The 25,729-nt window shown below is 37.2% G+C and overlaps 2 protein-coding genes across 4 annotated transcripts in view; one reads left to right on the top strand and one right to left on the bottom strand.

Moving 5' to 3' along the window:
* LOC127455220 (abscission/NoCut checkpoint regulator-like) overlaps positions 1–4,288 on the top strand; it is a 20,114-nt gene extending 15,826 nt beyond the window's left edge. The window contains exon 11 of the mRNA XM_051722929.1: positions 666–4,288. Within this exon, the coding sequence (XP_051578889.1) occupies positions 666–747 (82 nt within the window). The 3' untranslated portion in view covers positions 748–4,288. The remainder of the gene's footprint in view (positions 1–665) is intronic.
* On the bottom strand, positions 3,880–18,673 carry LOC127455253 (protein phosphatase 1 regulatory subunit 14B-like). 3 transcript variants are annotated; one of them, XM_051722976.1, is made up of 4 exons: positions 18,210–18,673; positions 7,608–7,688; positions 7,412–7,444; positions 3,880–4,315 (listed from the first exon to the last, which is right to left on the bottom strand). In XM_051722976.1, the coding sequence occupies exons 1-4, from the start codon at positions 18,381–18,383 to the stop codon at positions 4,214–4,216; spliced, it is 390 nt and encodes a 129-aa protein (XP_051578936.1). In that variant the 5' UTR covers positions 18,384–18,673; the 3' UTR covers positions 3,880–4,213. The 3 variants fall into 3 exon arrangements, with proteins under 3 accessions (XP_051578936.1, XP_051578937.1, XP_051578939.1); XM_051722977.1 differs by having other exon boundaries at positions 3,880–4,287; positions 18,210–18,671; XM_051722979.1 differs by lacking the exon at positions 3,880–4,315 and adding an exon at positions 4,322–7,332.
* Positions 18,674–25,729: the final 7,056 nt, after the last annotated feature.

Genomic DNA, 25,729 nt, shown 5'->3' on the forward strand with positions numbered 1-25,729 from the left:
TTCAGTTTTATCAGGATATACTGTATATTAGAGGTCGACCGTTAGTGGATTTTGCAGATTCCGATAACTAATGTGGTGGGGAAAGGCCGATAACCGATTAATCTGCCGATTAATCGGTTATCTGATAACCGATTAATTTGAATCTGATTTCAAATTGATTTATAGAATGGAAAAATAAACAAGTCTTATTATTTCTTCACTATGGGGGGCAAAGACAAAGAGTCCAAAATGGATAAAATCCCAGATGCAGTTTTTTTGTTCAACCAAAATCCCAATAATAACCAGAACATTTTAAGATTTGGTACATAACGCGGGACTTTTAAATATAAACAAGCCCGAAACATACTGGGGACTCTTATTTTGATATTAATAAATGATGAAAAAATTATCGACAAGTACCCACAGATTTTTGCAGATAACTGATAGTTCCAAATAGCAACTATCGGCACCGATTAATCGGTAAAACTGATTAATCGGTAAAACCGATATATCGGTCTACCTCTAATATATATAAAGTTTGAAGGTTTTTTTTGTTTGTTTTTTTTTGCTTTTTAGAGTTTTACGAATCATTCACTGGGTTTCCTGAATGTATACGTGTCTAAATTTGCTGCCTTTTGAGAAGAAAACTGATTTATGGTTTTATTTTTTCTTTCATACTGTCACAGGGAAGGTCATGACAAATATGACAGAAAAGAACATCGTTCTTCTACATATACAGCACCAAAGGAAACCAAGAAGAAAACATGAATCTTATAGTGCAACAATTTATTTAATGCTTTAAAAGTATAGCTCTCTAACAGCAGACAGAAATTACAGTATGTTTCAAAGACAAGATGCTCTCAAACACAGGCATGTTAAAAGCTGAAAGATTATTTTCTAGTCTGCTTTGTGGGAATTAATAGAAACGTATTATTAATAGAAACTTGAGTAGTAAATAAGTGCTCAAACAGCTTGTGGTAAATGTTTTGTGTTCAGCTTTTATGCGTAAGACTCTAATAAGTCTGTAGTAATAAAAAACTGAATCATTCTGACTTAAACATGAATAAAAGGTCGAAAGCAAGTCATAGGTTTAAGAGAACTAGTCATGAGATTTAGTCATGTGTTCTCCTACACTGTATCATTCAAAACACATTTCACAAACACAGTCGTAGTTTAAAAATGATATTTTGAGCATTCGTGCTTGGCATTATTATAACTGTAAAACAGCTCGCTCTCATTCACTTACAATCACAAACAAACTTGGGTTTGTCAGATTCTAAACACAGAAATGTGGAGCTTTCTTTAGAGAGTTAATGTCTAACTTATAAAGTCTCACCTGATTTAAATGTTTTTATTTTGACCCAATGACCTTCCTGTTACTTGCTGTCTGCAATATCTGATCTGGCTTATTTATTTACAAAACACAGTCTGTTTTCTTAAAGGTTAAGTGTGCCATTTTTGCGGCACTAGAATCAACAAACAGAATTGCAAAATATAAGCTGTTTTTAAACAGTTTTGTGGAACTCTCACCGTGCCTGGTTGGACAAACAGATAGTCCCGCCCCAGAACTTATGCCATTGGTTGTGCCAATGCTTTTGATTTGATCGTACTCTAAACAATGTTATTATCATTAATGAAAACTAAAACAAAAACTGAATGAAAATATTTTCGTTAACTGAATTTTTTTTTTTTTAAATGATTGGAAAAAACTGATGATTTTTTTATACAGCCAAAATAAAAGTTAATTCTTTATTTTGCTTATATGCCACGTTTTTGCTTATAACTTCAAGAAAAATAAACAGAACGTAAATATCACATAGCATTACTTAGAGGAGGAGATTATCTTTCAAACGAGCCCACACACAAGGTAATCAGATGTATAGATCATTAGATAATCCACATGAAGCACAATGTTACATATGACCACCAGGAGATGGCGCCAAATACATGACACAGACTCAATGATGACTCAAATGACACAGAATGAAACTCATTCTGTGAAATCTCATTACTAAAATCATGTCTGCATGCTATGCAAACCTTTAGTCATTGTTGTGTTTGCATGTGTAATTAGTTCTTATGTACAATTATTATGTTTTATTTGTTCGGAGAGGCTTTTAAACACTATGATAAATTATTTTTGTAATGTTATAACTTTTGATTGCTTTGTCATATCAACACAATTTCTCTCAGATACATTTGACATGATTGGGTATAAAACAAAAGTAGTTTTTCAGAGCCACCTTATTTACACCCAGAGATATATAATGTCAAATCAGAAAAATAAGAAAAAGAAAATTGTTTGTGATTTTTCAGCAGTTTTTTAGGCTGAGAGTGTCAGAATGTATCATCATCTATATCATTAAAAAATGTGAAAAGTTTTCTTTACAATGATACCAAACACTTGACCCTCCTTGTTTGTTTTCCCAAGTTATAAGCCTTTAATTGTGGGTATGCCACTGAAACAGGAAATCTTTAAAAACACCTTCAGAGCTTAAAGGTGTAACAGAGAATATATCTTATTATATCTAGAGTATGTCTTATTATTATATTATTTAAGTGTGTATTTTTGAGTGTCATCGGACAAAAAATCAGCGTCGCCCCGAAACACACGCTCCCTCCTGATTCGTTCTTGTGCTAAATGAAGATCTACTGCTGCCATCGTCATTCAGAGCTGCATTCATTTATATTAACTCACATTGATTTAGCGCACATAAGTATAATGCATGTATCAATTTCTCATGTTCAGTGTAACTAATAAAGTGCACACAGTTGTAATAATGAAGTTTCATTAGATTTCCACAACATCTGCACATCTGCTATAATGACAGACGTGGAAGATTACTTGTTCTTACTTGCACTCTTTTGCCAGTGGCGTCACTAATTGTCCAAACACAGCAAAACGGTGCGTACGCAATGGGGTAAGGCTTGCCTGGCAATGCGCACATTTTCACGTCAAGTTTACTTTTGATGTGAAAAAATCTGGCACGTACACCAAATTTGATACAATATTGTCTCTTCGTATTAAGCTGGAATACGAGACAGAATTTAACTTCAATTACACACATCACTTTTAAGTAAGCATTCTTTCTGTATTGCAAATTATACCTTTTTTTAAATGGTTGGATTTTGAGCAGCTACATCCCACTTTACTGGCATTTCCATGTTGTCATAAATAATTAAATGGACAGCATTGAGAGCATGTGTACTGCTGTCAGGTTGTCACACAAACACGGAGAGATATGACAGGAAGTTGAGTGCATTAGTGTGAGCAAGTAAAACTGATGTACTCCGGGGAGACACTCCTGCTACATTTGTGTTTTTGTGTTGAGACAAAATTGTGTGGCTAAAAATAAAAAAGGTAATAAATGACTTTTTGTGCATGTGTATAAAATATACTGTGCATACAAAGACAAAGCACATATCTGCACATTATGATATCATTAATGTATTGTGTTTTACAGTTCTCCAATCTCAAATTAGAGAACAGCATCCTCACTGCTTCAACCCGTGCTGTTGTTTCACGACTTATTCAACATAAACACAGTGAACATCAATGGTTAATCACTTAACTAAGAAAACTGCACATAAGTTAACCTTTAACAACTAGCTTTATTTTCATTACTCCTATAAGTGCTTTTGCTTTAGCATCATGAATGATGCTGCTTTGGTCTTTGGCCTGTTGTATTATGCTTTATATTTCACCGTACTTAACAATTTCTACGTCTAAGTTTAAGTTCAGTAAACTTTAGTAAATGGAGTACAATTTAGTAATATGTATAATTGGCATAATTGATTACTGAGCTTTAAATATCTGTGAAATCAGGAAAAGGACATCCTTTATTCCTAATTTATTGTCATTAACTGAGAAATTCCACCACAGAATTTCGAGTCTGAATCTTTAATTTTGAAAAGAAATTTTTATTGTTCATTCAACACTTGTCAGAACAAAAATATATATATATAAATAGGCAACCAAAATGTACATTTCACAAAAAGAAACAAAAACAAAAAATGTCACCTGCTGAGAGAAATCTGTCAAAACTGTACAGAATTACCGGTAATAGAGGTTAAAACACTGTTTGTAGAATATTCCGTCATTGACCCATGACTCCACAGACAGACGCTCAATGCTTTACATACAGGATGATTCAGGAGTGGGACTGGAGGCGGGGTTATGGTAGGGGGCGGAGCAAGATGGTTCACATTATCTTGAGAACTCCAGACTTTGACCTTATCCTATTTCTTCAGTGTTCCTGACATCTTGCGAAGTCCTTTCATCCGATAAAGCAGCCCATTGATAAAGTCCTGTGATCGGGGAGAGATAGCAGGTGGGCTATAGAAGATTTTAGAAGATTTGGGGGAGGTTTCTTTCATAATAATCAGAATATAAAGCATGAATCAGGTAGTAGTAGGTCTAAAACTACAGGAAAATGTGTTTCTGCTAGAACATTCCACTTCAGGTGTAAAATTCCTCACATGATAAACCTTGTTTTGCAAAAGTCACAAGATTTGCATATTCTGCTACTGGATTAGGGTTGCTAGTGGACTCCAAATAAACACAGTATATGAATGTCATATGTGAGACTTTTTGCAGATAAATGTACAGTAATGCAATATATTTCAATCTGAATATATTGTGTGTGTGTGTATATATATATATATATATGGAGTACAGTACAGTAAGACTGTACTGAATTGTTGGAAACTGTGATTCAGTGATCAAGAGATGGGCCTCTTAACTGTATTATTTTTAATTTTTTTGCACAAAACAAACCCAGATGGGACCTGTGAAAACTGCATTCACATGACTCGCTTGAGTGAAGCATCAGCATCTCCCTGGCGCCGTGTTGCGCTTCCGTCTCACCAGACAGTTTGGATAAAGCATCATTTACCTTCGCAGCACCAGTGCTAAAAGCAAGTCGTTCTCTGCAAGTGCTTTTAGTGTGCAGTTAAAAACGGCATGAATTGGGGGCCTGGGTAGCTCAGTGGTAAAATATGCTGGCTACCACCCCTGGAGTTCGCTAGTTCGCTAGTTCGAAACCCAGGGCGTGCTGAGTGACTCCAGCCAGGTCTCCTAAGCAACCAAATTGGCCCGGTTGCTAGGGAGGGTAGAGTCACATGGGGTAACCTCCTCGTGGTCGCTATAATGTGGTTTGTTCTCGGTGGGGCGCGTGGTGAATTGAGCGTGGTTGCTGCGGTGGATGGCGTGAAGCCTCCACACGCGCTATGTCTCCGTGGCAACACGCTCAACAAGCCACGTGATAAGATGCGCGGGTTGACTGTCTCAGATGCGGAGGCAACTGGGATTTGTCCTCCGCCACCCAGACTGAGGTGAATCACTACACCACCATGAGGACTTAGAGTGCATTGGGAATTGGGCATTCCAAATTGGGAGAAAAAGGGGAAAAAATCACCCCCCAAAAAAAAACAAAAACGGCGTGAATCATGCGAATGAGGCTTCACGATTGCTGTAGCAAAGTGGACAGCCATGATTAATATTGTATAGGATGAGGGTTTAAGAGATTTAATGCCCATTGCAATAAATACTTAACCTAGTTTTTCCAGTTATAGAATAAAAGCCTTTATTTTGGTCACACATTATACATACATGTTTTGCATATATACACAGTGAAATTTATTTGTTTTCACATATCCCAGATAAGCTGGGGTCCAGGTGCAGGGTCAGCCATGATATGGTGCCAGGGTCAAGGGCCATGCTCAAGGGCCCAATAGTGGCATCTTGGTGGTGCTGGGGCTTGAACCCCCAACCTTCAGGGTAGTAACCCAGAGCCTTGACCACTGAACCACCACTGCCCCTAATTTAATAAGTTAATTAAAGGAGCAATATGTAACATTATTAATATTTGTTCTGCAGTCCAAATTCAAAATATTGGAGAGAGTTGTCTCCCCTGCCCCCTCCTCCCCAGACTCGAAGCTCACGCGGGTTGCCAGGTTGAGGACACGCAACAGGTACGAGCAAACTGACAATGACTAGTGACTAGCCTTACACTGTAAGCTGATCAGCTAATGTATATGTTTGCAATGATTTTATTGTTTGCACATTATAAACCAGCTCATGTGGATTTTTTATAACTCAGTCAATGTTAGCTAGATGTATTGCTGGCTTCCATGGCTGCAGCGCGCTGTGTTTGCCCGCTAACTTGCTTTAAATCTGGCAACCCGGGGTGTCTAAATACTATTGGGAAATGGGCAGTGGGCGGGATCACACATGCCAAAACACAAACAGAAATTCCGGCCCGGAACGGACATTTCAAAATAGAATATACTGGCTGTAGCATAGTTTTCGGAGAAGCCAGTATTTCAACTTAGCACGTTTCCTAAATCTCTGATAACATATTATGATAATTTGATGTTTTAGTACAGTAAATATATTACATATAGCACCTTTAACCTCCCACTTGAAAACATTTAATGTTATTTAAATTGGTGCTATTTTTAATGCATTTCTGTCTTCATTTTTGTGGAATACTTTGTTTGGAAAATGTTAATATAACATATTAACATTAACATATTACATATTGTTTTCTTGTCTTTTCTAAGAAGGAAGGAAGGCGGTCCAACGAAATATTAGAGTATGCAAAAGTTGTTGTTTTTTTGACCAGGCAGTGTATATACTGATACTGTGTGTGTGTGTGTGTGTGTGTGTGTGTGTATATATATATATATATAATTATTGTAACTTTGCTGTTTTATTAATATTTATATGCATTTACATATTTATTGATATACTAAACTGATAATTGCACTTAATTCGATTAATTGGCATGTCATGTAATTAATAAAAAAAATTTAATTGATTGACAGCCCTAGTTTTTTGTAATTAATTCCAGGGTAATATAACCCTTAGCATAGTGTTATACATTTACACTAAATAATTAAAAAATCCAAAATATAAATATGTTTGCTAGATTTATACAGCTAAATAAGGCGGAACGCTTCATCACAGTCTGCCGGATGATGCAATTACTCCATGCCATTTAATGCCTCGGGAGTGAAGAAAAAAAGTTACATCGGACAGACTAAAGCACTTCCTCATCCGAGCGGATCAAGACATTTTTCATCAGCTTACAGGAACGGTAAGTGATTCTGTTTCTTATGATAAAATAACTAGCCTCCTTTGGGAACAAGGTAAACACAGAACCAAAAGCAAGTTGATCAGATTGACAGTGCAAAGGTCATTTCCTGCAAATGACATCACAGAGTTTAAGTGAGCAAAACAGATAAAAGATGGAAACTCGTCGCATGTGTGCATAGTAGACGTGGTGCATTTACCAGAAAAGGCAGTCAGCAGTTTTACTGCAATCTAATGTGCTTCATTTGTGAAAGTGGCTGTAGAGTAAAGCATATACAGTAAAAGCTTTTTATGATGTGTTATGGGGAAATGGAATAATCCTGATTTTTGTCTTACCTCCTTTGGCTTTCCACATTCTTGCAAAAGCTCCTGTTAAAACAGCAAACGGCAAGAGCATCATCTGTTAACTTTCCATAGTACAGTAAATGATTTTGTTCTGTAGAATTGTGGTTGCATATCATTAAGTGATGCAATGCTTCAAGCACTGACTGTAACAAGCTCAAAATCTGTCCTCCTTCTGTAACTTCTGTACCTGCAGTCTAGATCTCTGTTCTGTATCTGTGAGCTCTAGAAGTTCATCGATGTCGATCTCCAACTCTGGAATCTCCTCCTCCTGAACAGAGAGAATCGATGATATGGGGTCATACAGTCATTAGTGCTCTATAAACATCATTTAAGAAAATGTCAAGTATGACATAAATGTCACGTGAATGTATGAAGTTCGTAATTGTCCTTTAAAATGCTCTGTGAGGAGTGTTTTAACATCATCAGCTCTCAAAAGCATCTCAAATTAGAGCGATAAGAGGAATGAGCACCCTCAGAACACATTAATAACCGCACGATTGACTTTAACTCACAGCAGTAATTGCTGCGCACATGAATATTAGAGGAACTCATTGATGAGAACCTCAGTAGATCTGCTGTGTCGGCAGGGTGCTAATTACCCCACTAGGGCAGTTTTTATTGCTGTTGTCACCATTAGGGCTGCCATTTAAACCATGAATGTTTTGCATCCGAGTTGTTCACAAATATAAGTAAGATAGTTAGTGCATTATCAGCCAATTATGAATGGAATCATTTGGAAAGTCTTAAATTAAAAATCTTATCATTATTAACTCTCATTCCGCAGTGACCATGGGCTGTCAAGCTGACAAAAAGCACCATCAAAATATCATAAAGGGAGTCCATAAGACTTGTGCGCTATAATCCAAGTCGTTATTCACTTAAAAGCTTCTTCTCCATCATTCAAACACAGTCAATGATGCCAGAAGTCATTGGTTTTTGCATGTCTCTTGTCTGCATGTCAGGTTAACACGAAAAACTGAATTAAGAATTATGTTTGGTGAAATTAAATAAAATGGAACTGGAACTGCATCATAAAATGCAATTAATGGTTTGCTTCCATGGCTGGTAAGAAATATTTATGCCTGTTAAATGTTCTTAAATCCCCCATAAACTCTATAGACCTGCTGGCGGCTCCAAAAGGGGGCGCTATAACACGAAAAAAGTTTACGTTTAAAATGTTAAAGTCTCCGTATATATAAGTCAGGCATATGAGGTATCATTTGAAAGCTTACAATCTGATCTTTTTAGAGATAACATCACTTCTGTATTTATGTTACTTAAAATAACAAAATAAGGCCTCAAATAATTTGTGTCGCAAATTAGCGCCCCTTAGAGGTAATTGGGTAGAAATATTAAAGTGCATGCATCCAAGGTCAAAAAACACTTTAATTTGCTTATAATTTAAATTGCAGCATTACCTTTTTTTCCCAGTGTCAAAAACGACTCGATCCATTCTAAAGGATTCATTCTAAACTCCTCCTTTCAGAGAGCATACTCTGCTCTGATTGGTCAGATGTCCCAGTCTGTTGTGATTGGTCTACCACTTACAGCGCGTGTTGGAAAGGAAACGCCCACTACCATATCAGAGTTTCAGCTCCATCTGAAAAAATGTCTGTTTTAACTTACCAATTTGAGCCCGAGTCTGATAGTGATACATCAGAAGATCAACCCGAACCACCATCGCAAGCACATCGAGAACAGGACGTTTCTCAGTGGTAAGTTTATATGTAGTTTGACAATAACGTGAGTTAGCCGGTTAGCAGAGGCTAACAGCTAACAGGCTAACAGCGTGTACTGGCTGTACGTGTAAACAGACCAGAGGCGGGTTTTTTGTTACCAATTTACGTAGGTTAGTACAGGAAGTAAGTCTGGAATTACTAACGACTCGTTTCAGGTGTTCAGAATCGGTTCTTTCTTTTGGGAGTCAGTAACTCCATTTGTCGTGCACTTTGATTTCTGAAACTTTGCAGACTTTTTTTACATTCACAAACAGCTATATAACACACTACATGAAAGGTAATATTTGAAAAACCATAATAGGTGCTCTTTAATGTGAAAATGAAATGAAAGTCTTTCACATAGCACATAAAATGGGCAAGTCATATATCAAATGAAAGCTCTCATTCTCAGGAATGTGACTGTATAGTTATTATTTTGTTGCCATAATACCACAGTTTGAAAGATTTTCAAAAGAATCACATGGTGAAATATGATTCCTGTAAGTCATCAAATAGAAACATCTCTTTTATGCTCCGATAACTGCTGCTGTAATCCACAAATAGCTAAAAAACATTATATCTGCTCTTACCTTAGGCAGTTTTCTAAAACATGAGCCATTTTTACTTGTCTGTGAGGTTGTTTGGCTGAATAATCCAATGTTATAACTTAGATGTCCAGAACAAAATATGCCATAAGCATGCAAAACAAATAATCAGAAAAACAAGTTTTCAACAATTGATGAGAAAATATATTTCACTGCAAAGGGGAGGATCTCAGCTTTCTAATGGCTCCTAGATTGAGCTTGTAGTCCACTCAGTGGCCGAGATATTCAATAAAACAATGAGGGTGGTGCTTGAACTGAAAATTAGACTGAATGTCTATGGACGAGCACATCTGTGAGGCTAAAATGCATTAGAGTGCCACCTACATTTCAGATCTCTATATTGTGATGGAATGTGATAGAGAAAAAATATATATTTTTCTAGTGCTTTCTGCCATTTAGTGGAATGAAATTAGACTTTTGAGGTAGAGTGAACAGAACCAGAATTGTTTACAAAGTTAGGACTTTTCAAAAAAATTTTGTTTATTATAAGATTATAAACACATACAGTATTATTTATGAATAACTGGTGTCTTTTTTATTTATTTAGGGGGATTTCTGAAAAATCTGACCAACTTTTTGCAATTAGTCCACAGTATGTGTGAATGCTGAGCTTTTAAATTGAGTGTGAAAAATTGTGGGCGGCAGCCCCCCCCCCGCCAAAAAACAAAAACAGAGTTTACATGCCATTTGCATTTGTGGTAAAAAAAGATACATTTTCTGTTTGTGACTGATCATGATGTGCCAGATGTCAAAGTTGCACTGAGTATTTTTGTCTTATTTCTTCTGGTAAAAATATCTAAACATCCTTAAAATAATTAAAAAAAAAAAAAATACTTGAAGCAGAATGGCATAAGATACTCTTGTTTTCAGAGAAATCTTAACAAAATTTGGTCGAGTTTATGATTAAAACAAGAAAATACTATTTGCCAATGGGGAAAGAAAAATAAACTTGTTTTCCTGTTGAATCAAGGTTTTTTTGACACATATTTTTTCGTGTTATAAGCATAAACTCCACCATTTTTCTTCTCAAGTAAATGTATCTTGTTTTAAAATGTATAGATATTTTTACTGGTAAACAAGACAAAAATACACAGTAATAACAATGTTTTGCAGTACACAATAAAGGGGAAAATTTTAGACTTAAATTTCAGTTCTTGACACAAAGACTTGGAATATAGCACAGGAGTCATATGGACTACTTTCATGGTACTTTTATGGTGTTTTTTGTCCTTTTTGGAGCTTGACAGCACCAGTCCACATTCACTTTCGTTATAGGGGAAAGAGCAGTTAAGGATTTGGAACCACATGAGGATGAGAAAAAGATGATAGAGTTTCATTTTTGACACTATCCCTTTAAACCGTAATCATTATTTTACACTCACAGTAACAGTTAATACAGGAAGTGTTTTGTTCTCTGACAGTGTTGGGCATGTGAGGAAAGCTAATCAGTGTGTGTGTGTGTGTGTGTGTGTGTGTGTGTGTGTGTGTGTGTGTGTGTTGTGTCTAAACGAGATTACACATGAGTCATCAGGCAACGCTCATTACTATTGTTGATCCATTAGTAATCTGATCTTGTTTCCTGCCTCAAAGAGCCATCAAAACATACCAGAACACGCACGCTACAGGTCACATTCCCATAATGTGGAAAACTTCTCCAGTATTAGCACTGCCCTGCTGGAAAAACAGCCTAAGATGGTTTACTGGTCTTATCTGGTCTCCGTTAGCTGGTCAGGCTGGTTTACAAAGATTAGCAAATTACTTTTTTGTTTATCTTTGGAAGCTGTTTTTTTCATTTGGGGTCAACCAGATCAAAACTGAATAACTTTATACTTAGAAAAGACAAAAACGTGTGGTTTGTGGGTTGATCTCAAGGTTAGGCAGAGTAACTCCAGGACCCAACGAGTACACGCATAAATTAGAGATGCTCATGAATAGTACAGCGGATGACACGGGGCGGACTGTTACAGGCTTCCACACGGAAGCGTCAGAGTACCTGCAGCGAAACCCTTCCGCTAGGACATGAAAAATTGATAGCATTCAGCAAAACGTGGACAGAGCCACACCCAAACCAAAAAACCATGGTTGTTTTATATGCATTCACCTAAATGAAGTAGAGAGCTGGTTCAGGACGTCTACATTGGGCAAATGATTTTGTCTGAATCTGATGTGATTGAAAGTATTCTGCTCTGCTGCTCCACTATAATCGTATTAACTGTAATATCTAATGCTAATAGAGAAAATGATTTGTATTCGTTTATTCATTAAAAACAAACACCAATGGGCAAAAGAACCACTGAAAACATGAAAGCGTGCTCTTTAAATAGACTGCTTAAAAATGTATTTAGGACACACTAAACATCCCCTGAAACCCTGCTCCATTTAAATCGCTCGTTATTCCTAGAAAAGAGTGATACTGTACGTTTATGATAACACTGTTGTTCTGTGCATGTGTTCTGTTATGATGTGTTAACAGAAATCAGCCGTTTGTCTCAGCTGTGTAATCTGTTGGTAACAGTTGAGTAAACACACACTGAAGAGCTGCTCGATATCTCACACACAGCATGTTTAAATGTCTTTCCCATTGACTCCTCGAATGTCGCACATCTTCAAGAGTTTGCTTTAGTTCAGTGGTTTACATCTGGTGGGTTAATGTGTCAATAACTCTGCATATTGTTGTGCCTTTGCAGTTCATTCTAATATTAATAAATATCAATTGTTTACTTTTGTATAGGGCTGTCAATCGATTACAATGTTTAATCGAATTATTTACGATATGCCAATTAATCGCAATTAATCGCATACAAAAATATTTGCTGAAAGAGAGATTATGTTGATCATATACTGTATATTAAATTCATAATTATTAAATATAACTATAATTATTTAATCATTATATTTTGAATTATTATTATTTGAGGGCCTCTCTCAGCAAATACATTTATTTATATATGCGATTAATTGCGATTAATGTGATTAAATAATCAACATACAGTATGTATTCATTTGATTAAAAAAGTTATCGATTGACAGCCCTAGTATGTATGTATGTGTGTGTACAGTGGCAAGAAAAAGTATGTGAAGCATCCCATTAAACATTCACAGAGCTGTGGAAAAAGTAAGTGCACCCTTGGATTTAATAACTGGTCGATCCTCCTTTGGCAGCATTAACCTCGAGCAAGCGTTTCCGGTAGCTGCAGATTAAACCTGCACAATGTTCAGAATGATTTTTGGATCATTCTTCCTTACAGAACTGCTTCAGCTCAGCCATATTCTTAGGATGTCTGGTGTGAACGGCTCTCTTCAGGTCATTCCACAGCATCTCTATTGGGTTAAGGTCTGGGCTCTGACTGGGACACTCCAAAAGGTGGATTTTCTTTTTTTGAAGTCATTCTGTAGTGGATTTACTTTGATGTTTAAGTGCGTTTTAAGGATGTTTATTGTCCTGTTGCATCACCCAACTTCTACTGAGCTTCAGCTGGCACACAGCCACACTGACAGTATGCTGTAGGATATCTTGATAAACTTGGGAATTCATTTTTCCCTCGATGATGGCAAGCGGTTCAGGCACTGAAGCAGCAAAGCAGCCCCAAATAATGACGCTCCCTCCACCGTACTTCACCATTAATATGATGTTTTCATGTTGGTATGCGGTGCCCTTTTTACACCATACATAATGCTGCGTGTTCTTCCCAAACAATTTAACCTTAGATTCATCAGTCCACAAAACATTTTCCCAGTAGCGTTGTTGGTGTCAAGGTGGTCTCTGGCAAACTTCAGGCATGCAGCAATGTTTTTGTTGGAAAGCAGCAGCTTCCTTCATGGTGTCCTGCCATGGACATCATGCCTGTTTAATGTTTTCTGTATAGTAGACTCATGAACAGAGATGTTAACCAGTTCCCAGGATTCCTTCAAGTCTTTATCTGTCACTCTAGGGTTCTTTTTTACCTCATTGAGCATTCTGCGGTGTGCCCTTTGAGTCATCTTGACTGGACGGCCACTTCTAGTGAGAGTACCCACAGTACTAAATCGTCTCAATTTAGGGACAATTTGTCTAACTGTGGACAGATGAATATCTAAGCTCTTCCAGATAACTTTGTAACCCTTTCCAGTTTTATGCAAAGCAACCATTCTTAATCTTAGGTCTTCTGAGATCTCTTTTTGGCGAGGCATGGTCCACGTCAGCAGATGCTTCTTGAGAATAGCAAACTCAAAATGTTTGAGTGCTTTTTATAAGTCAAAGTAGCTCTAACCCACACCTCCAGTTTCAGTTCATTAACTGGATGCCAGGTTTGCCAACTCCTGACTCTAATGAGCTTTTGCTGACATCATTAGCCTAGGGGGTTCACTTTATGTGTTACTTTTTCCAACCTACACTGTGAATGTCTGAATGACGCATTCAATATGTACATTTTTTTATTTTTTATTTTTTATTTATTATTATTATAATTATTAAGTTCAAATCAGGCTTATTATAGTTTTGGATTTTTAATGTTGTTTTTATTTCTATTTTATATTCAATTTGTCATTCCAATTTAGTTTAGTTTTTGTTAGTTTTCACACTTTGTTATTTTTAGTTTTCTCAGTTTTTTTCTAGTTTCAGTTTAATTAGTTTTTTATTTTAGTTTTATTATTTTATGGCTGCCAAAGCTAAAGCTTTACTGGTATAATTTAAATATGTAGAATGTAATAACGTCATTATATTTCTCATAGTCTTGTGTTACCGCTTTCTAGTGGCATTTTCATGTTTAATTAAGGTGGATTGTCAATGTTCCAAATATTATAATATACTGTGTATCAAAAACTCAAATTAATTCAAGGTCATTGTTGGAGTTATTTTAGTTTCTTTGTAGTTTCTCAAAGATGTTAGACAAAGTAGTATTCTGATAACTTATCATGTTGTATATCTACAGCATGCTACGAGCAGTGTAGCATGAAAAGTAATGTTTTTATTATTAGTGATTGTTACTATTACTACTGTTGCCCATACTTAATTTAATTTAGGATTTAATTTAATCATGTGTTTTGTAGAGGAGAGGTGTGCTGTTATTTTATTATTACAGTTGAAAAAAAATCCCTAGACTTATATTGAAGCAGTATCTCAAATCATATCTTGAGACCAGAATATCAGATAGACTTTATGGTGAACCAGAAACCAGCTAGACGACCCAGAATACCCTGACAACTACAGCAACCCCACACAACCACCTACAACAGCCTATAATTGTGGCTGTGAGTTCTGCATGAGCAAGTCACACTCAAATTTTCTTCAGGTTTTTATTATTTGTATAATGAGGTTTGTCTCGCTCAGATTGAGCAGATGTTTATTATACAGTCCTGCAATAGTATGCACAGAACAATCATACTCTCTATGCATGCTCATGAAATTAGATTATTGCCATCTGTGTCTTGGAGGGATTTTCTGAGGGATGTTATAAATCATGTTTGGAGCAGGTCCTATTGTGAATGAGTCATCATTGCACGTTATTGCAAAGAAAAAAACGTAATCTTCATAATCTTCCATTAAAATGTAAAATGTGCTCAAACTTTTAAGTCTTTTCATAATCAGTGTTTTTGTCTTGTTTTCCAGTAAAATACCTAAACGTTCTTAAAACCAGATTGTATAATGAGTATTGTTTTTGTTGTTGTTGTTGTTGTTGTTGTTGTTTTTATTTAAATTTTCTTTTGTTTTTAATTTTTACTTTAAACAACACTTTAAAATAATTCTATGCATATGCATTTTATTTTCATAACAGAGTAATCTTTACATTTAAATAAAAGTTTTATCCATTTAACTTAGTTAAAGATTACACAATTCAGTGTGATGGAAATTTGTTGCATTTGAAATCTTTAAAATAGACTAAAATATTTTTAAGTGAAGAAGAAACAATTGGCCAACAATTTATGCATTGCATTAAATTGTTTTCTTAATTTGTATTTTTTTCTTATTTTCCAGGAAAAATATATAAACATCCTTCTTGAGAAGCAAAATGGCGTAAGATATTGTTTTCAGAGAAATCTAAGATTTGCAACAGACCATCTGCGGGTGCCACCTAATGCGTGCAGGGTTATAATCAGCACATGTAGGTGGAAGAGGCTTTTTTTTATATATCTCAGATAGGGAATGTTGAGGGGAAAACACAGGAAAAACACATAAGATGCCTCTGCACGCAAACCTGATTTGTCTTATAATCACCTTCCCTGTCTCATGAATGTCACTGTCATGACTATGTAATGATCACACACATATCTAATCTCATCTGTGCTGCTGTCTCTCTGAGCCAACCAGAATCCTGTTGCCATGGTTTCCCATGGATGCAGCATAAAGCACTGATACAGCATCTCTGATGTAACGCACAGATGTTGCGTGTCCCGAGATGTGCTGGCAGAGGAACATGTCATCGAAGCATGCATCACTAGAAATGAAGATTAGAGTCTAATCTCTGTCTAGTGTATATCTTAAAGGAAAATTCTGGAATCAATACTATTTAAGCTTTCAGGACAGCATCTGTGACGTATAGTCGATTACCACAGACAATAATTCGGACTTCTCCCTCAGTTTGGAAAAACAATTAACATCACATTTACAATAATGTCTCTATGGGGTAAGTGTGCCTGAGGTTGTTAAAGCACTTAATTAATTACAATTTAATTCAATAAAATGTAATAACACATTTAATAAAAATGTGTTTTGAGCTGTAAAGTTTGTAAAAACAAACAAAAATTGTGTTTCCACTCATGCATTTACAATAGAAGTCTATGGGGCAAGTGTACTGGAGAGTGTACTTTAAAAGCATATATGTGAAGCTCGTATTTTTGTAAAAGCACTTAATTAATTTCTTAGTGCAAAAATGTGTTATTTTAGCTGTAAAGTTTGTAAAAACAAGCAAAAATTGTTTACACTCATGCATTTACAATAGAACATGTAAATGCAGAAATGTGAAGCTTATATTTTTCTTGAAGCATTAACTTAATTCCTCTATACAAAAAAAAAATTAAATAAAAAAAAAAACAACTATTTGAGCTAAGTTTGATAAAACAAGCAAAAATTGCATTTACACTCATGCATTCACAATAGAAGTCTATGGGGCAAGAGTACCTGAGAGTGTACTTTAAAAGCATATATGTGAAGCTCGTATTTTTGTAAAAGCACTTAATTAATTTCTTAGTGCAAAAATGTGTTTTGAGCTGTAAACTTTGTAAAAACAAGCAAAAATTGTGTTTACACTCATGCATTTACAATGGAACTCTATGGGGCAAGTGTACCTGAGGGTTTCAATGCAGAAATGTGACGCTTATATTGCTGTTAAAGCACATTATTAATTCCTCTGTACAAAAATATATGTGTTATTGGAGCTGTAAAGTTTCCTAAATCATTCCTTTAGAGGTGGGACTACTTTTGTAAGTGGATGAACTTCTGGTCACACATTACCTGCAAAAGTCCTGTAGAGAAGTGTTCTAGTGTCCTTGTACGTATCATGTGACAGTTACAAGGTTTACTGGTTATAAATGGGGGACTGAATCGAAATGAACAGGATTTCACAGATGCCCTTCATACAGCTTAACTTGTATTGAAGTTGGAAGATTTCTTTAAGCGGCCGTGTTTTGGATGACAAACAACAACAACGAGGGAAACAATGGAATAATATGACAACGTGTTAATCAATGATAAGCAAAAGGTTCCAACTGGCAATAGATAATCAACCCAACCCAAAGAAAACAGTCCTGTGGCAGTGCCATGGTACAGTGATGGTTTCCAATGCCCTCGTAGGAAGGAAAAATCTCACTTGACATCTCTTTAATATCCTAGTTTAATATTTAGTTTCTTGCTTCTTAGATGTTTCTCCTGAGAATAAGTGTCTCTTCTAGAGTTTCAGAGGAGATCTCAACATTGAGTGCATTCATATACCAATAATGCTTATTAAGCCGATAGTGTGTAAGGTCTAAAAACAGTGTTTTTATAGGGGGAAGGTGGCGATTTATGACCCCTTTGGCGTTCTATAATTCAAACTGGGCCCAGATTTGTCAGGATACCAGAGATCTCAGTATGAACATTTCTCATCAAATTCTCCCAAGAACAAACCCGATCCGCATTTTAATTGTACAGCTCAGTACTCTTACTTTATGTCAACACTTGTTTCGTTTGTGTCCACTTTTATCTCTCCAATGGAATTTGAAGAGAACCATCTGACACTAACATGAAGCATGAACTGCAGATCTCCATTATATTTTCATGAGCAACATCTGAGCAATACAATTTTACTTTGGCTTCAAACACAACATGATATCCATATTCATATATCACAGTATTTACGTGCTACTTCTATAGGAACTTCAAGGGATACCATGGTGTAACAATGATAGTACCATGGTACTTCTTTGTAAGTGGATTAAAACATCTCTTCTTTGTATTTGTACATTATTAACTCTCATTCAGGACACATGCAGTAATGCATCTCAGTGTCTCACCTCACAGTCATACAGCAGGTGCAGCTGTCCGTCTATCCACTCCTCAATGTCCAGTCTCCTCTGCAGGTCTTTGCGGTTGTATTTGACCGTTAGTTTGCCCAGTTTGCGTTGGGCAGGCTCCTCCTCTTTGGTCTGAAACATCACTCTGGACTGCGTGCCCGGTTCCGACGCCATGCCTACCACAGCAGACGGGGAGAAGTCCAAGAGATGTCTCTCTCTTTCTCTATGTCTTTCTGTGTGTCTCTCGCACTATGTCCTTTGGTCTCAGTCCCTCTTGACGTCTTTCTCTTTATACTGCAGTGTGTTTGTGACTCATTGTTGTGTTCTATCTGTCCAGCTGCCTCGTTCAGCTCATGTCTCGTGTCTGCGCTCAACTAACACTGCTTCCCTCTCTCTCTGACTGTCTCTCTATCTCTCTCTCTTCTCTGCGCTCCCTGTCTGCTGTAATGAAAGACGTGTTTTAGTGTGTGCGTGTGTGTGTGTGTGAACATAGTTCAACCCAACAGTGATAACATGCACTGGCAAGATAAGTGACAAGGGACAAACCCCATTTTTAAATGCACATACACTGGTATACAAAAAAGTATTTGGAGCCACTTATTATTAAGTCCCACTTATAAATGTCTGAATATCATTGCATTAGAAAACAGAATATTAAAGCCAGTGTCCCAACATTGTCCCAAACACCATAAACACTATGCACTATGTAATAAGTCATTGTTGCAAGGACATGTCTGCTTTGGTCTGACATCTGCGGACGGGTAAGGTTGGGATGGTCACTTTTTTTATTTTTTATCCCCTTTTCTCCCAATTTGGAATGCCCAGTTTGTGGTGGCGCGGTTACTCACCTCAATCCGGGTGGTGGAGGACGAGTCTCAGTTGCCTCCGCTTCTGAGACCATCAATCTGCGCATCTTATCACGTGACTCGTTGTGCATGACACCGCGGAGACTCACAGCATGTGGAGGCTCATGCTACTCTCCACGATCCACACACAACTTACCACACGCCCCATTGAGAGTGAGAACCACTAATCACGACCACAAGGAGGTTATCCCATGTGACTCTACCCTCCCTAGCAACCGGGCCAATTTGGTTGCTTAGGAGACCTGGCTGGAGTCACTCAGCACACCCTGGATTCGAACTCGCGACTCCAGGGGTGATAGTCAGCGTCAATACTCGTTGAGTTACCCAGGCCCCTGGGAAGGTTACTTTAAAAGTAAAAGTATATAAAGTAAGAAAATACACTTGACTGTATAAATACATTCTCTGACAAAAAGTACTGTATCTTATGCAGTTTTGCTACTCAAGTAAATGTATCTTGTTTTAAGGATTTTTAGGTAGTTTTTTTTACAGGAGAACAGTATTTAAATTCTCATTAAGAATAACATTTTTTGCAGTACATCTTACAAAGTTACGTTCTAACATGAATGTTCGTCATAGAATTTATTATAAATTATAATCGCGTCTGGTAACAGATGCACGTAAAGGCAATAAATAGCATTTTAGCTTAGCCTAAAGTACACAAGGTTAACTATTTTTGCTGCTTTAAACTTCAAAACCCCACAGAGTGAACACAACCACATCCTTTTCTGAATGAGGCAGAAAATATATTACTTATAGATTTCTATACAATGTTAAAGGCTACATTGGTTAGCATTTCTTGTAACAATAACCTAACCACATAAAAAAACACTGAAAAGGTATGTAATCGTGTATTTATTGGAGTTATGTTTCATCTGTCAAAGCGTTTCTAACTGTTTTTTGTTAAGCTGTAGAAACAAGATGTAGCTACTCTATCAAGCCTTCCTTAAAAGGTCCTCAATGATGTCATATCCACCTTTTCACTCGCAACAGTGTGAAAGCACTCGTATGAATGAAACACATCTGTTCAGAAGCTCCTCAAAAAAACGTTTGAATGTAACTGTATTGTGATTACCAACAATTACCAATACTTAGTATTTTAAATACATAATCCTGTTACATGTATTCCATTACTCCCCAAACTTGCTGATGGGCCATTCCATGACAGCTTAACCCCAATTTTTTTTTTTTTTTTTTTTTTTTATCCAGGTGAAAGATAAACATAAATGATGTTGAAAGCCAAAATATTAAATACAATGGGTCCATTTTTACTGAGTAATCCATTATTTTGTAGAGAGGGGTCAATATGCCCATTTTCACCTATGATTTTGAAGTAAATCTACAGGTAAAAAAAAATGACCTTAGAAAGGTGACAGTATCTCAGTTTTATTTTTACACAGAGATAGATGGGTCTATTTCTAAAAGCAGCTGATTTCAGCACCCCTTGATGCATTATATGCCAATGGTGTGAGTCCAAAAATTGGAAAAAACACATTTTCATGATATTTTTCCAAAGTTTGAGTACCAATAACACCAAAAGTATTCAAGATATCCTAATATCCTTTTGGATTCTGGTTCAGAACAAACTTTCCCTTTTGTATCTTCATTTTTCAGGCCCTGTATGGTTAAATCCCAGAGAGACGGGGCTCTCAATGTAGCCCCATCTGTAAATTTGACCCATTTTCAATGGTCGAAACCCAAGTATGAAGCTAGTTTTTTCTTGTCCAATAAAACAAATATGGATTTTACATGGAATAACTCAAGTTATGTTTTGGTGGATGTAAGATTGAATCTCTTATCATTTTATAATGCTTGAACTACTGTGATAAAACTGCCTACACATCCATTTATAACAAGTGTTTTATTCCATACACCATCACACTTACGGGAAAATGGTCTTAGTAAATGGAAATCTTTATGATCCGACCAGCACGTTTAAGGGACAACTGACATGTCAGCTAAATCACACTGGCTAAGTGAGGATGATTTTGACATATTTGGCTCTTTGGTGATCTCCATTGTATCGAAACAGGGGAAAGTCACATCCATTACAATCCATTTCCTCCTGGCAAAGGATATTAGGCTTTTGATGAAAGCACCATTACCTCTGATAATGGAGCAAAGTGTGCGAGCAAACAAAGTAAGTCCCCAGTGCTCTAAAATCATATAAAGGTATTAGAGTATTATTCATTCTTTCCCTAAGGCAAGCATCGCTATTATTACTGCTCATACTCAGGGTTATTGACTTGAACAACCCACTAACACTAAATATTAAACTTTGGTGTGCATCTCGTCATGCACTGTTTGTGCTACAGACATAGAGGATACCTCAAATCATGTAGCTCTTTATCTTGTGTCTATATCAGGCTCAAGTATGACAGAAACACATTCACCTGTGTCTACCAGTGCAGATAATCTATTCGTTCATCTGTCGGGGGTGCAGAAATGCTCTTTACATGCTTTAGGAATCAAGCATATCATTTATAGCTACCATTATCAAGTGTGTGACTGATAAGGCCTGAAATGAAATGGGTGCACCTTAATAAATGATGAATGAGAAAGACGTGGCAATGAAACAAAACAGTCTGCTGATGTTTTGACAGAAACAAAACTTGATATGTGAGAAACACATTTATTGTGCCTGCAGTTCATCGAGCATCGATTTGAGCTGTCCAAACACAACTCTGGGGTGAATCCCCATGTCAAAGTGCACACCAGAGCAGACAAAAGAGAAAAGCTTTGGCTATTCCCAAGATCCTGTTTCAATAAAAACAATGGCTGCCTCATTTCTCTTTTGTTTTGCCTTGGCATATCAATCAAGTGTAGCTCCGCTTGTTTGCCCGCTGATGTGCCGTCTGTTACAAACTCTAAATTATTAAACGACACTGCAGCTCATCTTTCACAGCCAACAAATTCATTAATTCCAGTCAAGATGCAAAAATAGATCCTCACAAATCTAGCTGATGAAACGGGGTACAAGTTTCTTAAAAAACTGTGCCGAGACCAAAGTCAGGATTCAGATCAAGACAACATGAAGGGAGAATATTTGAAGAAAATCTAAGTGGTGTTTTCCCAATACAAAAACTTTCTGTTGATCCTAGAGTGTGGTAGGTAGTTGCCACGGTGTTGCTATGAGGTTTCTAAGGTGTTCTGGGTGGTTGATAGGACATTACTAGGTGGTTAATAGGGTGTTGCTAGGTGATTGCTAATGTGTTCTGGGTAGTTTCTATGGCGTTACTAGGTGGTTAATAGAGTGTTTCCATGTGGGAGTGTTCTGGTTGGTTGAAAGGGTGTTGCTAAGTGATTGCTAAGGTGTTCTGGGAGTTGCCAGGGCTTTACTAGGTGGTTAATAGAGTGTTTCCATGTGGGAGTGTTCTGGGTGGTTGAAAGGGTGTTGCCAGGTGATTACTAAGGTGTTCTGGGTAGTTGCTAGGGTGTTACTAGGTGTTTAATAGAGTGTTTCCATGTGGGAGTGGTTTAGGTGGTTGAAAGGGTGTTGCTAGGTGGATGCTAAGGCATTCTGGGTAGTTGCTAGTGTGTAACTAGGTGGTTAATAGGAATTTTCCATGTGAGAGTGTTCTGGTTGGTTGAAAGGGTGTTGGTAGGTGGTTGCCAAGGGGGTATGAGTAGTTGCTAGGGCGTTACTAGGTGGTCAATAGCGTGTTTCCATGTGGGAGTGTTCTGGATGGTTGAAAGAGTGTTGGTAGGTGGTTGCTAAGGTGGTCTGTGTAGTTGCTAGGGCGTTACTAGTTGGTTGTAGCGGTGTTACTAAGTGGTTGTTTGGGTGCTCTGGGTGGTTTATAGGGTGTGCTAGGTGGTTGCTAGGGTGTAACTAGGTGTTTGCCAGGGTGTTCTGGGTGGTTAATGGGGCGTTGATAGGTAGTTGCTGAGATGTTCTGAGTGGTTGCTAGGGCATTACTAGGTGGTTGTTAGGGTGTTCAGGATGGCTGATAGGCTGTTTCTAGGGGATTGTTAGACTGTTTTGGATGGTAGATAGGGGGTTGCTTAGTGGTTGCTAAGGTGTTCTGTGTAGTTGCTAGGGCATTACTGGGTGGTTTTAAGGTGTGATTTAAAATCATCGAGAGTTGGAGAGGATTTAATATGCAGAGGTAACTTATTCCAAAGCCGTGGTGCTGCAGCTGAAAAGGCTCGATCACCCTTCAATTTTAAGTGTGACCTGGGAACAGTTAACTGCAATCTATTAGATGACCATAGAGATCTATAGGACTGATGTAGAGAAATTAGTTCAGAAATATAATAAGGTTCCAAACCATGCAAGCCCTTATAAACAAACATTAAAACTTTTTAACTGGATCCCGTACTGAACAGGAAGCCAGTGATGAGAATCCAAAACAGGAGAGATACTATCTCTTTGTCTAGTTCCAATCAGAAGCCCAGCAGCAGTGTTTTAAACCATCTGAAGGTTTGACAGAGAGGATTGAGAAACACCCAAGTAAAGTGCATTACAGTAATCGAGTCTGGATGAAATAAAAGCATATACCACAGTCTCCAAATCACTTTAATTTAGCAAAAGTCCTGAGCTGATAAAAGCTGCTTTTGACCACAGAGATTATTTGTCTTTCAAATTTTAGAGCTGAATAAAAAATGACACCTAGATCTCTATCTTGTGTGTGTAAGTTAGAGGATAATGGTCCCAAATTGCTGGTTACCAGCATTGCAGTAGAATCAGGATGGCCACAAACTAGGACTGTTGTCTAAGATTTGTTTAACTGGAGAAAGTTGGCTACCATCCAAACTTTAATGTCCTCAAGACAATCAAACAAAGATCGTAGGGCAGAGACATCATTTAATTTTGTTGGAAGATAAAGCAGTGTCATTTGATTTATATATTTTTTTTAAATAGCACCCAAAAGCAGCATATATAAAGAAAACAGGAAAGGGCCTAAAATGGAGCCTTGAGGTACCCCACAGGTAATAGGTGCAGAAGATGAAGAGAAAGTACCAGACTAGAGAGGACAATTAAAACAAATAATGAGCTTATGATCAGACAGAATCATATCTTCTATGTCTACACTGAAAGTAGGAAGGTCTAATGATAAAATCAGATCAAGTGTATGACCTTGCTTGTGTGTAGAACCCAAAACAGACTGAGTAAGATTAAAAGCATCAGTAAGTTGTTAAAACTCCTTAACCAGAGGCTTACAATGACAGCATACATGGATCAAAAGGATCAAAAGCCTATCAACATTCAGCACAATGGAAGATAAAAAAATCAGAAAATTCTTGTATGAAAAGCTTATTATAGTTGGGGGGTCTGTATATGAGTGCACAGAGAACAGCACTACATGCATACACCTTAAGCATTGCATTTCAAAACTAGAAAAGCTTTCTACAGATAATGAGCAGTATTTAAAACAATTTCTGAAAACAGTGGCAACACTCCCACCCCTACCAACTTGTGGTAGGTGGTTGCTAAGGTGTTCTGGGTAGTTGCTAGGGTGTTACTAGGTGGTTAATAGAGTGTTTCCATGTGGGAGTGTTCTGGGTGGTTGCTAAGGTGTTCTGGGAGTTGTTAGGGCATTACTAGGTGGTTTATAGAGTGTTTCCATGTGGGAGTGTTCTGGGTGGTTGCTAAGGTGTTCTTGGTGTTGCTAGGGTGTTACTAGGTGGTTAATAGAGTGTTTCCATGTGGGAGTGTTCTGGGTGGTTGCTAAGGTGTTCTGGGTGTTGCTAGGGCGTTACTAGGTGGTTAATAGAGTGTTTCCATGTGGGAGTGTTCTGGGTGGTTGCTAAGGTGTTCTGGGAGTTGCTAGGGCATTACTATGTGGTTTATAGAGTGTTTCCATGTGGGAGTGTTCTGGGTGGTTGCTAAGGTGTTCTGGGAGTTTCTAGGGCGTTACTAGGTGGTTAATAGAGTGTTTCCATGTGGGAGTGTTCTGGGTGGTTGCTAAGGTGTTCTGGGAGTTGCTAGGGCATTACTATGTGGTTTATAGAGTGTTTCCATGTGGGAGTGTTCTGGGTGGTTGCTAAGGTGTTCTGGGAATTGCTAGGGCATTACTATGTGGTTTACAGTGTTTCCATGTGGGAGTGTTCTGGGTGGTTGCTAAGGTATTCTGAGAATTGCTAGGGCTTTACTAGGTGGTTAAAAGAGTGTTTCCATGTGGAAGTGTTCTGGGTGGTTTATCACTTGCCCTCTATGACTCGGGTCTCTCCTTCAATGTAAGTCTATGGGATTTCTCACTTGTTTTATCATCTGGCACTTTTTATACAAAATTATACAAATCCAACACATAAAAAAGTAATCGCAAACTAATTCAAGTTTAATACTTATTGTTAAGATTTTGTTTAAATATCCAACCTCATTTATAAGCAATAACTATATTGATGCTTGCCTCAGCAAACACAGTTAATAACCAAATTATCATATGGTATAAAGAAGAACAAATGTAGTATGTATTTTGTGTCATTGACATTGGTTTTATTAAATGCATGATCTCACTTATTACATCATAGAGTTAGGATTATTTCAGTGCTTTCAATAAAAATATTGAGAGAAAAACCTATCTGGTGTGTGTGTCTTTACAGGAAGTGTTAGTATGAGTCAGTGAGTGTTGGCTGTGTTATCAAACCTTAACTGTTGTATTTTTACACTCCCACAGACTGTTGATGCCAGTATTCAGTAGTTTTATGTGTGGC

The sequence above is a fragment of the Myxocyprinus asiaticus genome, chromosome 17 (assembly GCF_019703515.2).
Source record: "Myxocyprinus asiaticus isolate MX2 ecotype Aquarium Trade chromosome 17, UBuf_Myxa_2, whole genome shotgun sequence".
NCBI lineage: Eukaryota > Metazoa > Chordata > Actinopteri > Cypriniformes > Catostomidae > Myxocyprinus > Myxocyprinus asiaticus.